Source organism: Cervus elaphus, chromosome 1 (assembly GCF_910594005.1).
Source record: "Cervus elaphus chromosome 1, mCerEla1.1, whole genome shotgun sequence".
Lineage (NCBI taxonomy): Eukaryota > Metazoa > Chordata > Mammalia > Artiodactyla > Cervidae > Cervus > Cervus elaphus.
The window spans coordinates 52,428,609-52,443,101 of NC_057815.1; the positions used below are offsets into that span (position 1 = coordinate 52,428,609).

General features: G+C 36.6%; 1 protein-coding gene across 2 annotated transcripts; it reads left to right on the top strand.

Annotated features, from left to right (window-relative positions):
* The first annotated feature begins 10,915 nt into the window (after window positions 1-10,915).
* On the top strand, window positions 10,916-13,372 carry PTH (parathyroid hormone). 2 transcript variants are annotated; one of them, XM_043898686.1, is made up of 3 exons: window positions 10,916-11,006; window positions 12,837-12,927; window positions 13,047-13,372. In XM_043898686.1, the coding sequence occupies exons 1-3, from the start codon at window positions 10,916-10,918 to the stop codon at window positions 13,306-13,308; spliced, it is 444 nt and encodes a 147-aa protein (XP_043754621.1). In that variant the 3' UTR covers window positions 13,309-13,372. The 2 variants fall into 2 exon arrangements, with proteins under 2 accessions (XP_043754621.1, XP_043754717.1); XM_043898782.1 differs by lacking the exon at window positions 10,916-11,006 and adding an exon at window positions 11,051-11,147.
* The last annotated feature ends 1,121 nt before the right edge of the window (window positions 13,373-14,493 follow it).

Consider the following 14,493-nt stretch of genomic DNA (forward strand, 5'->3'; position numbering starts at 1 on the left):
CCGTGAAATTAAAAGATGCTTGCTCCTTGGAAGAAAAGCTATGACCAACCTAGAGAGCGTATTGAAAAGCAGAGATATTACTTTGCTGACAAATGTCTGTCTAGTCAAAGCTATGGTTTTTCCAGCTGTCATGTACGGATGTGAGAATTGGACCATAAAGAAGGCTGAGCCCCAAAGAATTGATCCTTTTGACCTGTGGTGTTGGAGAAGGTTCTTGAGAATCCCTCGGACAGCAATGCAATTAAACCTGTCAATCCCAAAGGAAATCAAATCCTGAATATTCATTGGAAATGAATATTCCATTGAATGCTGAATCTCCAAAACTTTGGACACCTTATGGCAGAATGTGAAAAGATGAGACAAGCCAACTCATTAGAAAAGACCCTGATTCTGGGAGATAGAAGGCAGGAGAAGAAGGGAATGAAAGAGGACGAGATGGTTGGATGGTACTCAGCCGTCAATGGACATGAGTTTGAGCAAGCTCCGGGAGATGGTGATGGAAGGGAAGTGCTGCTGTCCATGGGTCGCAAAGTCAGACAAGACTGGGCAACTGAACAACAGCAACAACATTATTTCTTGACTGTTCCTCCTTTGTTTCTACATTTCCTCCCTTCCTTGATTTGTTGTTGTTCAGTTGCTCAGTCTTGTCTGACACTTTGAGACCCCATGGACTGCAGCATGCCAGGCTTCCCTGTCCTTCACCATCTCCCAGAGTTTGCTAATCATCTTCCTTGATTGGCAACTGTTTAAATCTGCCCTTTGGAACTCAGAGAAGGTCAAGGAGGCTAAATGAAGCCTATTTTCTACAAACAAGAAATAGAGGCCACAGAAAAGATTTGTACTGGGAAGGGCCCCACAGATTCTCAAACATAATCACTTCTCAGTTCAAATCTTATCCCTATAGTTTGGTAACCCCAGATAAGTTTTAAACTTATTTATGTTTCAGATTTCCTCAGTTGTAAAATGTGTTAAAATAGTCCTACTTTAGGACTGTTGTAAAGACTAAAGATACAATGTTTATAAAGCACTTAGAATAGTTCCTGGAGTGCTAGTAACTGCTCTATGAACACTGAGTCAAAGTTGCTCAGTTAAGTTTGATACTTTATGACCCCATGGACTACACAGTTCATGAAATTCTCCAGGCCAGAATACTGGAGTGGGTAGCCTTTCCCTTCTCCAGGGGATCTTCCCAACCCAGGGATCAAACCCAGGTCTCCTGCATTGCAGGAGGATTCTCTACCAGCTGAGCCACCAGGGAAGCCCAAGAATACTGGAGTGGGGTAGCCTATCCCTTCTCCTAGTGCAGTGTAACTATTATTATATTGTTGCATTCTGACTAATGAGACATAGGAATATTTTGCTGACTCCAAAGTTAAAGTCATATTGCCAGCTAAACAATTTGGTGGAAAGGAAAGCACTTACAGCTAACAAACTATAGGCAGCAATCTTTACACTAGATAAAAGACTGTCAGTTTTATCATTTGTGTGTGTCATCTTATTTATATCTGAAAAGAAACCAAGATGCCTATCCTTCAGTGTTCCCTCAGGTGAAAAAAAATAATCTTCCAATCTGCAGAGATTGCATGTAAGTGGAGGAGTCTGACCTTGAAATTTTTTACCACCAGAAGGAATGAGGTTGTGGGCACATTCAAGAGCTACCTCTGCCTCCCCTTTCCATTCCAGTGGACCTACTATTATTGTAAATTACAGTTGTCTGTCAACCACTGCCCCCCCTCAACCTGCCTCCCCCAGCACATACATAAGGTCAAGGTTCATGCCTGACCTTCTCTATAATACCATCCCTTTCAACATCTTAGCAGATATGTTCTGGATTTAACTCCTTTCTTCCATTCTATTCACCTTTTATTCTCTGTTATCTGACACTGAGGAAGAAGCCATGGATATAAGAGATGTAGATTTAAATTCAAGGCCTTGTTCCTTCACTAGCTGAGTAAACTTGAACCAGTAACTTCATAAATTCAAGCTTCAACTTCTCACATAAAAGCTAGAAATAATATTTACCTCAAAGATAATGTGAGAACCAAATAAGACAAAGCATAATATAAAGTGCTATGAAAAGTGGTAATAGATGAACAAAATAGTCTTATTTGGCTGAATTTTGCAGTATCAAGTCACCTATCTAGTTCTCAATTTACTTTCTAAACTTTTTTTACTTCAATTGCCACTGGTTTATTTATCTTGGCCTGCCATATCTCCATGAGCTTTTTAAAAATTAATAGACTTTCAGAACTTCCTTGGTGGTCCAGTGGCTAAGATTCTGCAATCCCAATGCAGGGCTGGAATTTGATCCCGAGTCAGGGAACTAGATCCCACATGCCACAACTGAGAGTAACTAAGAGTTCGCCTGCCACAACCACAACTAAAGATTGATTCTGCATGACACAATGAAGATCTCTCATGCTGCAAATAAGAGCCTACACAGCCAGATAAATAAATAAAAGAATTTAGGACTTTCCTGGTGGTCCAGTGATTAAGAATCTGCCTGCCAGTGCAGGGGGCATGGTATCAGTCCCTGATCCTGGAAGATTCCACACGCCACGGGGCAGCTAAGCCACTGCACCACAGCTACTAAAGCCCAAGCGCGGTAACTACTGAAGACTGAGTGCCCTAAAGCATGTGCTCCACAACAAGAGAGTAGGCCCTGCTTGCCGCAACTAGAGAAAGCTTGTATGAATTAACAAAGACCCAGTGCAGCCATAAACAAATAAATGAAATGTAAAGAGATTATATTAAAAATTAATGGACTTTACTTTTTTAGAAGAGTTCTAGATTTACAGAAAGTTTAACCAAGTAGCAAAAGCATTCCCATAAATCCACCTCTATGCACAGCTTCCTCTATCATTAGAATATTGTATTAATATAGTACATTTGTAATAATCATGAGCCAGTATTGACTTTTTTATTAATTAAAAGACATGGTTCAAAATTTATCTTGTTCAACCGAATGATTAAATGATTTTTGTAATTTTGTTGGCATTCAGTAGTAGTATCCAGTTCTTTCACATTAAAAAACCCATTGACTTCTCTACAGTTAAAGAATCCTCAGTTTACTTGATGCATTAAAATACTTTCTAAAGAAAATGTTCCTCAAATTCTTATTGACTTTTTAAATACTCCATTGAATGAGGCTTATTTATTTTTATACAAGGTTTTCAATATTTCTTTAGCAGTCAGATTATGCAAATTAAAAGAAGAGCAACAGTGTTATTAAAGTGCTCCATTGCTTATAGGAACTTGTTAAATATGTTCAACAAGAGTTGATAAAAAAAAAAAAAATTTCCCTTTAGAAGCTTATTCTTAAAAGGGATAACATTACTTATGAATAGGTAAAGTAATTTTGACTTGAAGTGGACAATAATTATGGTACTTGCCATAGCTATATTTTCCAGTGGATTTCATCCCTTAAAGAATTTGATTGTTTACTTGTGTAGTCTAAATACTTACCTAGCATGGCAACAAATGAAATCATTATGTGTAGTGTTGAAGAAGAGGGTAATCAGTATTGATGACAATATTCTTTTCTTGTCAGTGGCTAAAAATTTAAAAAGTCATTGACCAAGAGATGAAACGTAATTTTGAAGAAAGGGAAAAATAGTTCATGTGATGAAAGATGATACCAAGAAAAGTAGCTCATACCATGAGCAAATCAAATTTGAAGAGAAGTTCTTGGAGTTGATTTTATTCCTGTACAGGTTCAGGATACCCCCTTGTATGATAATCCTGAGCATTTTTTCTCATTAATATGTGTTCTTTCCAGAAAAGATTAAAATAATTTGGATGTAGTCACTATAAAAGCTATGTTACAATGTAACTGGAACATAGACTGTAACTGCAATAAGTCATATAAGCAAATTCTACAAAATAGGAACTATTAAGAAAAGCCAAATCATAAGGGAAATATAATTAAAGAAGGAGGTGTGGAACTCAGATATTTATTTCAGATAAATGCATATAATTTTTACTACACACATGCCCCATGCAATATCTTTTCTAATTTCAGTATGTATTTGCATAGGTACTTAGAAATAATTCAAATTTAACTGGTTGTCCTGTGGGTTTTTTAATTCCTGTGGGTTTTTTTTTTTTTGGTTAATTTTTTGAACCTGTCACACAGCTTGTGGGATCTTAGTTCCCCACAAGGATTGAACCTGGGCCCTTGGCAATGAGAGTTCAGACTCCTAACCACTGAACTGCCAGGGAATTCCCTAATTCTTTTTTTTTTTTAAATTGTGGAAAAAATATTTAACAGGAGATTTAGCCTCTTAATAAAACTTAATGTATAGAATACATTATTGTTGAGTGGTGTTCTGTTTTTATTTTTGAATCTAGTGATCCTACTCATCAGGATCTGAACTCAAGTCTTCTAACTCCAAATTTAGTGCTTTTTCTACTATGACCTTCCTTATAATTGATTTCATAAAATAACCAGCCACATGAGTATATTTGGAATCATTTCACAGGGACTTTTTCATACTTTACTGGTGCCCTGGGCATCTGAAGAATGTCCCTGGCAGGGAAATATAGAATCTCATTTTCATGCCTCTCTTTGTACCCATTAGATTATTCTTCTGGACAGTTTGTTGAGTTAAGCCATGCTGAAGATTCTCTTCATTGTTGAAAGATGAAGTCAATAGCATTCTAGGTCAAGCCTTTAGATCAGCTCTGCGATGTTTGAAATGTCATGTAATAAGTTTGAAAGGGGGACACCAAAGCTGCAAACTGGAATTACACAACCCTAACAGGATTTGTAAAAATAATTATTGTTATTAATAGTTGTAATTTTAATCAATACCAGGTATGCAGTTGACAAAATGCATTCATATATATTATTCTATGTGATCCTCATAATAACATGACTTATTCTGGGTTGTACAACTAATAAGTGCCAGACCTTTGCCCTCATCTTCCATCTTCAAGTCTTAAGCATTTTCACTGCATAGTGCTGCTAGGTGGATGGATATGAGAAGGTCATAGCTTCTAGGGCTGCCTGTCAGTTTAACTTGTGTTGGAATCCACTCTTCAACATTTTGTTGTACATTTTGTTACTAACAATATGAAGATACGCTTAATTTTTAGTTTAAATTTTACAATTCCTTGTGCAATTAGCAAATTCAAAATGGAATTTATGAACACCACAACTATCTACTGCCTCAGAATTCTCTGCACTTCAGGGGGCTGAGCTAGTGGGTCTTGGTCGAACAGAGCAGATTGACTTCAGGAACTCAACACTCTCCATGTTTACTCCTGGGGACTCCCAAAATGAGGCTGGATCTGTGTGAGAGAATGGGCAAGGGACACTTTCCTTTCTGATTTAGATTCAATATGCATTTTTTGAATGCCAGTTACATACAAAATACTTTCATATAAGATAGCTCATCTCTGAAAGGGAAGGCAGTATTCTACTTTGACATGTTGTTGAATCTGAGATCTGAGAAAGTTAAGATGCTCCAACTTTAAAAGATGATGAGAAAACAAAGTTCAGGGAGAAGATTGTGAGCAGGGAAATTGCTACTGTTTCTTAACTAGTTGATTTTAAGTGCTCAACAAATATTTACTGTGTTGGATTGAAATGGTAATTTAGATTGACATGTTGGCATTCCTAACTCAGATTCTGAGCACCCAGATCCTTCGACTTAAAGCTTCCCTAATGGGATATCAATACCCACTGTCCTGTTGTATTTTCCCCACACTATCATAAAACATAAAGAAGGAATTAAGGTAGACAGCCTATTGGCTCCAGTTGACTATTGGGAAGGGACGTGAAAGACGCTGTATTTTTTTCCCCCTGATATCATAAATTGTGTATGGTATTCTACCAAGGGTAAAGGGGAAATGGTGTGAAACTAAGAATCTATTCCAAGGGAAAGTTTACATTTACTGAGGAAAACATATTGTTTATACTCCAAATAAGAACCCTTGATCTGAAAAGTATGAGTAAATTTATGAGATAATACAGAAAGAATATTTAGAATTAGCAGTGACATCAGTGGTCTTGTCAGCTCACTGAACAGAGTTATTAAAAATGTGAGACTTTACTTCTCCATTAAATTGCTATGGTTATCCAACTTCCTTATGGTTCCAAAATAAAAACTCTCAATTGAGCCTACATTTCCCCCACCTCCATTTCTTTAAGAAACAGAGATTAGAAATAAATTAAATCTCAGGGGGCTTTTGAATGAAGAACACTCATGGACTTTGTTCCAATCTTTCTCTATGTCACAAAAACATTACAGAGGTATCTGCACAACTAGAAATCTTTTCAATCAATAAAGATCCAAAGACTTTCCCAAGTGACACCCTGGTTTACACTGTGATAAGACAGAAACATTCCTCTCTGTATTTAGAAAGACTGTCTCATCCCTGGCATCCAGAATCTTAGTATTTGTTTACCCTCAGCCCCCACCTGTAGAGATGCCTCTTTCTGACTATGAAAGCAGTGCATATCATTCTTAACACTCCTCCATTTCACATAAGCATGGTGAAGGCCATAAACACATGCAGGGATGCACACTCACTAATAGAATGGACAAAAAGCAGCAGCAGTATTTTATGACATTTGTGAAGGTAGCTCTACATTTCATCTTTGAATGGCTACTCAGGTATAATGGATCCCAGGGTTTATAACAGCTCATACATATAAAGGGATCAATGGCTTATTAAATGCTGCCTATCAGAGAACCACACTCACAATATCCATCAATACAAGCCTATGGAAAAAGAAAAATAAAAAACTATTACAAAAAAACACATGGAAAATTCAACAGTTGTTATATGCTGTCCTTTAAAACATTTTTACTCATCTCTAACAGCAGAAAAGTCTGGGGGCTGGTGAGTAAGAGGGAGGAAAGTTGTTTCTGAAAGATCAAGAGCTCAGTAGCTCAATATCCCACAGGAGAGCTTAAAGCAAAAGAGTAGGTCAACTGTTAAGATAGTCATCATCCAATCTGTCAAAAAAACACAAAATTAGGAGAACTATGGCTGTATTTTCTAGGCCTGGAAATTTCTTCTTGATGCTAAGTCCCCCAAACCATAGTAATTCCTACTGAACAAACAGAAGGAAAATGTATCAGTCTCAGATTAAACCTCTCACAATGCAAGAGGAAACAACACATGGCCCTTTATCCTTCCCAAATATGAGGAATACAGTAGGTTGTCTGACCCTGGCTTCAGAGAATTTGAGAGCATTAAGAAAGGCTGAGCTTTTCAAAGGAAAAAGCTGTGCTCAGCTTTTCCCTGTCACTGTGACATCAGCTTCTTGTGCCCTCATAGCCCTCAGCCCTCTTATTCCTAAATGGTTTCCTTCTATCTAATGTCTGCAGTCCCAAAGGTTGATGGTTCAGATAAACTATGAGCCAAATCTTGGCAGTTATATTTCTTCTTTGTGGGAAGGTCAAAGTTGTACTTTACAGGCAGTAACTGTATGCCAGACCCAGTCCAGTATTCTTGCTTGGGAAATCCCGTGGACAGAGGAGCCTGGAGGGCTACAGTCCTTGGGTGGCAAACAGCTGGACACATGAGTTTAGAAAGGAATACAAAATAAACCCCTAGGCACATCACACAGAAGCCTTCCACAATTTGTACCATACTCACTTTTTTAAAGGGTCATTGCTGTGTCCTCTCTTCTCCCATTTGCACATATTCAGTCTTCATGGCTTCCATGTCTGCACATGCTATTCCTTTTTTCTTTTCTCACCTTCTGTGATGGAAAATTGATGTTCCTCCTTGAGAATACTTTAGCTTTTCAGTAAAACAGCTGCGAACAACTCCAGGAAATTAGTCACTTCTTCCTCTGTGCTTTTTATAAGCCTCTGTTAATATCACTACTACAATGCCTATTATATTATATTCTAATTTATGTGTCAAATTTCAGGGCAGGGATCATGTCTCAATCATGTAATGACTAACATAGTCTGTGGCAGATATCTAGCAGATACTCAATGCATTTTTTGAATGAATAAACCTTGTCTGTTTTCTTTATTTTCCTGTAAAACTAGTTTAATAATGTGATTGTCTTGAATATAGCAATCTATTCTTAAATAATTGTAATAAGAGGAAGATAGTGAAAGCACTGTTTTCAATATTCCTGAAGGTTGTCAATTATATCAATCTCACCCAAAGAAGCAGAAAAAATCTCCAAATTACAATGTTAAACATGGCTTTATAATAATAATGGAAAAATGTGCTTATGAAATCATGTTTTCCCAATTCTCCTTCTTAGCAAGAGTATAATAAAAAATGATACACAAACATCAGGTTTAGACTTTACATCAGAAGACTTTTAGAGGATCAAAACAATAGCTTTTTTTCTTTTCAGTCAAAAAGGACCTCTTGGCTATCTAGTTCAACTTTCTGCTCTGTATGAATCTCTATGGTATCTCTGATAAATGCTTATTGAGCTTTTATTTGAATACTTCCAGTGACTGGGAACTCACTATTAGGAAGGTATTGATTCTTTATTTTAACAATTATAATATCCACATTGAGCTCAAATTTGCCTTCCTGTAGTCTTTAGCCGTTGGACTCAGTCCTTCCTTCTTAAACCACAGAAAATATTCCTTCTTCCTTATGGAAACCCTATAAAGAATTAAAAACAGCTATATCATCTTTCCAAGCCTTTCCCAGTTTTATTCAATTCCTTCTGAGATGTCACGTTTGTCGACGTTTTCACCAAGCTGGTTCATATTCTCCAGCCATGTCACAGTCAGTCTCTAACACTTCTGAAATGAAGCCTGGAGCAACTCAAGTGAGATGTGCCCGGTGCAGAGGATTTCTCAGAGCAGCACTAACACGTACCTTTCATCGTAGACTTTGTACAGGTATTTTAAGTTTGGATTGGCTCTTACTTGATGTGGAGTCAAACCATGGCAAGAGTCAGCAGCAAAGAAGATAACATGAAGCCTGAGTAGGCGCAGAGCTGAGAGAACTGATCCAATTCTGGGGCTTTTTTTTGGGAGGCAAGCTGCCTAATGAACCTTAGACATACCAAGGGGACCCAAAGGGTTTTGGCCAATAGATGGGGGCCAATAGATGGGGACCAGGCTGTAGCAGTATTTGAAATTAGACAGGTGGCAGCATCTTGCTTCCATAGGTTTTAGAGCAGGTCCTCCATCACCAGGTGGGGAACATGAGAAATAAGACCCAGTTCCTGTGCAAAGAGGCTGCAAAGGGCTGGGCAAATTAGAGTGAAGAAGACTGGGGTTCAAAGAAGGTATATATAATTTCTTAATATTTTATTTTTAATTGGAAGGTAATTGCTTTACACTGTTGTGTTAGTTTCTGCTGTACAACAATAATCAGCTATAAGTTCACATATGTCTCCTCCCTCTTGAGCCACCCGCTCCATCCCACCCCTCTAGGTTATCCCAGACCTGAGCTGAACTCCCCGTGCCACATAGCCGCTTCCCACTAGCTAGCTATTCTACACATGGCAGTGTATATATGTCAATGCTACTCTCTCAATTTGGGTTACTTTTCTAAGGGGAAACTGAGGTGGTAAGAATCAAAATAACTCTGGAGTCATAAAGACTTGGTTGAATTCCATCTTCTCCACTCTCCAACCCCAGTAGCTTCCTCAAGTGAAAATGGAGCTAATCATAGTATTTACTTTAAAGGATTGGTATGAAGACTTAGCTGGATAATATACGGAAGGTCTGGCATACGATTATTGTTGCTTAGTTGCACAGTCATGTCCGATTGCTTGCCAATCCATGGACTGTATCCTTCCAGACTCCTCTGTCCATTGGATTTCCCAAGCAAGAATACTGCAGTGGGTCTGGCATACAGTTACTGCTTTTCAAGTGTTTTTTTTTTTTATTGAAAACTAAAATTAAAAGGGATAAAAATATAAGGTAAATGAATTTTAAAATAGTTTTACTTTTGAAGCCTTTAAAATTATGTACTGAGAGCATATTCTCAAAATATTTTTAACACTTCCTTTAAGAAAAGCAAAAAAAAAAAAAAGAAAAGCACTATACATATTTTTTTTTGAAACAAGATCAGGAATGATATAGATTGGTCCAATATGGCTTGTAAAGTAAGCATAATGTAACATGATTCATTATAATCCTCATAACAATTGTGCCAATGTTATGGCTATAAGAAATATATTTATTTTCAATTTCACTTTCAAATATAATAAGATGGTGTGGTGGTGGTTTAGTTGCTAAGTTGTGTCTGACTCTTGTGACCCCATGGACTGTAACTTGCCAGGCTCCTCTGTTCATGGGATTCTCTAGGCAAGAATACTGGAGTGAGTTGCCATTTCCTTCTTCCAGGGGATGTTCCTGACCCAGGAATCAAACCCAGATCTCCTGCATTGCAGGCAGATTCTTTACTGACTGAGCTATGAGGGAAGCCTGCAATAAGATGATGACTTAACCATAACTTTTTGAAATTGGACTTTATTTTAAATTTGTTGCTAATTCATGTCTAACTCTTTACAACCCCATGGACTGCAGCACACCAGGCTCCTCTGTCTTTCACTGTCTCCCAGAGTTCCTCAGATTCATGTCCATTGAGTCTGTGATGCTATCTAACCATCTTATTCTCTGCCACTTCCTTCACCTTTTGCTCTCTATCTTTCCCAGCATCAGGGTCCTTTCCAATGAGTTGGCTCTTTGAATCAGGTGGCAAAAGTATTGGAGATTCAGCATCAGCATGAGTCCTTCCAATGAATATTCAAGGTTGAGTTCTTTTAGAATTCCTAAAGGAATATGTGTGTATATATATAATATTTATAAATATATATTCCTTTTTGGAATATAGATTCATTAATCCAATCAGAATTACAATTCACCATTTGTTAGAAATCTTTGCATAAACACTTTTCCCAGCCCACACTGTTTTCCTTTTAACATCCAATTATCTAAAATTTAAGAAGAATGAGCACCGCCCCATGGGAGTGTGTGTGCTGCTCTCTGATCCTATAGTTAAAATTCAGAGAGTTGGGAGTGACGTCATCTGTAACAATAAAAAAGCTTCACAGTGTGTGGAAGACTTATATATATAAAAGTCACATTGAAGGGTCTACATACAGCTCAATTCATCAGCGTTCTCAGGTTTACTCAACTTTGAGAAAGCATCAGCTGCTAATACGTCTGAAAGAAGATCGTGTCCTAAGACGTGTGGTGAGTAAACTTTATTTTCTCTTTTAAGTTTCCATGAGTTCTTTTCTTACAATCAAGTAGTCATTTAATGTGTACCATTTCCTAATAATGTCATGCTGTTTGTTCAAGGTAAAATGTTAAGGGAGGGTTTGAATTATATTTAATATTAAAATGCCATGATAAAAAATAAATTTATGCTACTAAAATATTGTTGGAACACTTATTTTTGTGATTAAAGTATTTTGAGAGGCCTTGCTTTTTTTAAACTCATCTGCAATTACATGGAAATAATTAAAATCTGGCACGATGTGCTTTAATGATATCTTGTTAAAATTTTGAAATAAAGCAGCCTAGTGAGAAATGAATAATTCTGATTTAAATAATCAATGTAAATTTATGTCTCTGAGTTAAAATTTCATTTTTTTCCCACATAATATCCTCACAGAGAGCTCAATCTGTGTACTATAGTTGGAGAAACTGTTTTACTGCTGAATATTTGGTCCCTTTACATAAAACCTTTTCTAGTTTTCTATCTGAAAACTGTACATGAATTTTAAGGATGTTTTACACCTTTCTAATGACCTTCTTGTAAGAATCTCACCTCTCTATTAAGAACAGGGAAGAAAGGCAGAGGTTCTCACTAGGTGCACGTGACAGAGCTGGGACAAACTCCTGTCCTCTGGCTACAGTGACTGTTTCTCACATAAACCAAAAATGAAGAATATCCATTTGGTGCTCCTCCAATAGCTTATATTGCACAGTGAAAACAAATATAGTAGGTTATAATGTCCCTTATGCTACTTCTAAATGATGCAGTTTCCCACAGCCACCCTATGTGTATGTTAAAATGGAGAAAATTAAGTACTAAGAAAAGGCAGTTCTATCATGAAGGCTTTTGCAACTGTTGAAATGCAGACTAAGGTAAGACTTTTCTATTTTGAGATAAAAAGCTTAAAAGCAAAACAGCAAAATTCTAAACATTATACTCAAACAAAATTGTTAATAAAATGAACTGAAAAGATAAGATACAGACAAGCATTTTACATGGAATCAAAGCTCTAAATTTGTATAACAAGTAATTAATTAGATGATGCTTAAATGCTTTGACACATTCTTTTTAATGCTAGGAGAACTAGGTGTTAAGTTAGTAAAAATCTCTAAATCAGAACCTATTAATTTGGCATTTATAGTTATCATGACATTGAAAGGAAGTTTACTTATGAAAAAGAAATTTGCTAAGTAAACAGACACTGTTGACAATTTACCTAATTAAGAGAAGTAGCCATTTTCAAGCAAAGTAGAAGCATTTAGTCATAATTAACACGAAATGTGGGAGGAAATTCTAAACAGTGAACTTTCTGATTCTTCATGTAGCTTAAAATTCATATAACTTGCACAAGAACTCTCAAAAAGATATCTAAGAAAGTAAAACTAATCTGTCTCATTTCTAAGCCAATTGGGTTATACTTACTATATACTAATTATTGTATATATATAATATATACTAATTATGTGTATATGTCATATATATAAACTGTAAAATAAAGAGACTGATTCCAAAAGTCTCTCACAAAGAAAAATCCAATTAGTCACTGTCACACTCTGTGCAAACTTGTATGGTTATAAATATAAGCTACTATAAATTTAATTGTACAGTTTGGAATGTTAAAAGTATTTTTAAATACCTCCATTTTGCTTTTTCTTTTTTAGTTAATATGATGTCTGCAAAAGACATGGTTAAGGTAATGATTGTCATGTTTGCCATCTGTTTTCTTGCAAGATCAGATGGGAAGTCTGTTAAGTAAGTACTATAGCCTATTCTGCATGGTGAGGCCAGGGGAATTGGATTTTTAAGGTTGGCTTTATGATTTGGAAGAGGGGAATTAATGGAGTGATCCTCTCTGATTCTGTTCCCTCCAGGAAGAGAGCTGTGAGTGAAATACAGTTTATGCATAACCTGGGCAAACATCTGAGCTCCATGGAAAGAGTGGAATGGCTACGGAAAAAGCTACAGGATGTGCACAACTTTGTTGCCCATGGAGCTTCTATAGCTTACAAAGATGGTAGTTCCCAGAGACCTCGAAAAAAGGAAGACAATGTCCTGGTTGAGAGCCACCAAAAAAGTCTTGGAGAAGCAGATAAAGCTGATGTGGATGTATTAATTAAAGCTAAACGCCAGTGAAAAAAGATCAGATATGATCAGAGCACTGTTCTAGACAGCATAAGGCAACAATATTACATGCTGCTAATGTGTTCACGTTCTATTAAGTGCCAATATTTCTATGACCAACGTTTATGTGTAATCTATTGCTAGCTGTGATACCTACAATTTTAATTATTTTGATTCTACTTTATTCATCTAAGAGCTCTTTTAATAATTCTATTTCTGCTGATTCCAAATAAATGAAGTTAAGTATTTCTCACTTGTAAAAATATTTTTTGGTTATGAGTAACACCAATATGTTAAAATTGATCATGACTAAGAAGAACAACACAAAATGTTTTTTAACCATATGTTTCATGTTCTGATATTTTGAAATTATCCTTTTAATATTATCAAAGTACCAGATCCCTGAATCATTACTAGCTTGATACTACTGTCCTCTTCACTTCAGGAAAGGAATTGAAACGCTCAGCAAGGAGAGGCAGAAACTGGTCAGAAACATGGCAAAAGCATTTGCCTATACCCAAAGCCCTATACCCAAAACTAGGGATACTGATCATATCCCTAGTCTGGAGGTCAAATTACAATAGAATAGAATTTTTGTATTTAAAAGAATATAACTGTTCATTTGTCCTTCCTCACATGCATTTTTAATAAAGTGAACTGACTTAACCAAAGACAATTTAGAATATCAATGGTCATTATGGGGAACTTTTGAAATCTCCAAACTCAATCTTCTTAAAACCAATTTGGATTACCATAGCTCTAAGATTTCCAAAATTGAATGAATTGCCTATTTTGATTGGTATTTTGAGGCCTCCAAATATCACTAGCACCCTAAAATTGCCTCTTTACAAAGCAGGATTTTAAGATTAACTGAAGCAAACAAGCAACTAAGGAAAGATAAGGTGACTTCAGAAACCTCATGCTCCTCTCCCTTGGCTCCCTATGATCAGGCTACACCTTCCCTTCTGCACTACCCACACCTTCTCTACACCCTTAGCTCCCCCATATTAATTCTCTCATTGAACTGTCCTATTTCTTTAAAACACTCCCCACTTCCTTTTCCTCTGAACTTACCAGAACCTGTCCCCTTAAAATTAAGCCTTCTGAGGACCCAAAGGCTAAACCCTGAATTTCTTATATTCCCTGGACTAAAGATGAATTGCAAGCCATAGTCAAAGATTTTCCCAAAGTAACTGA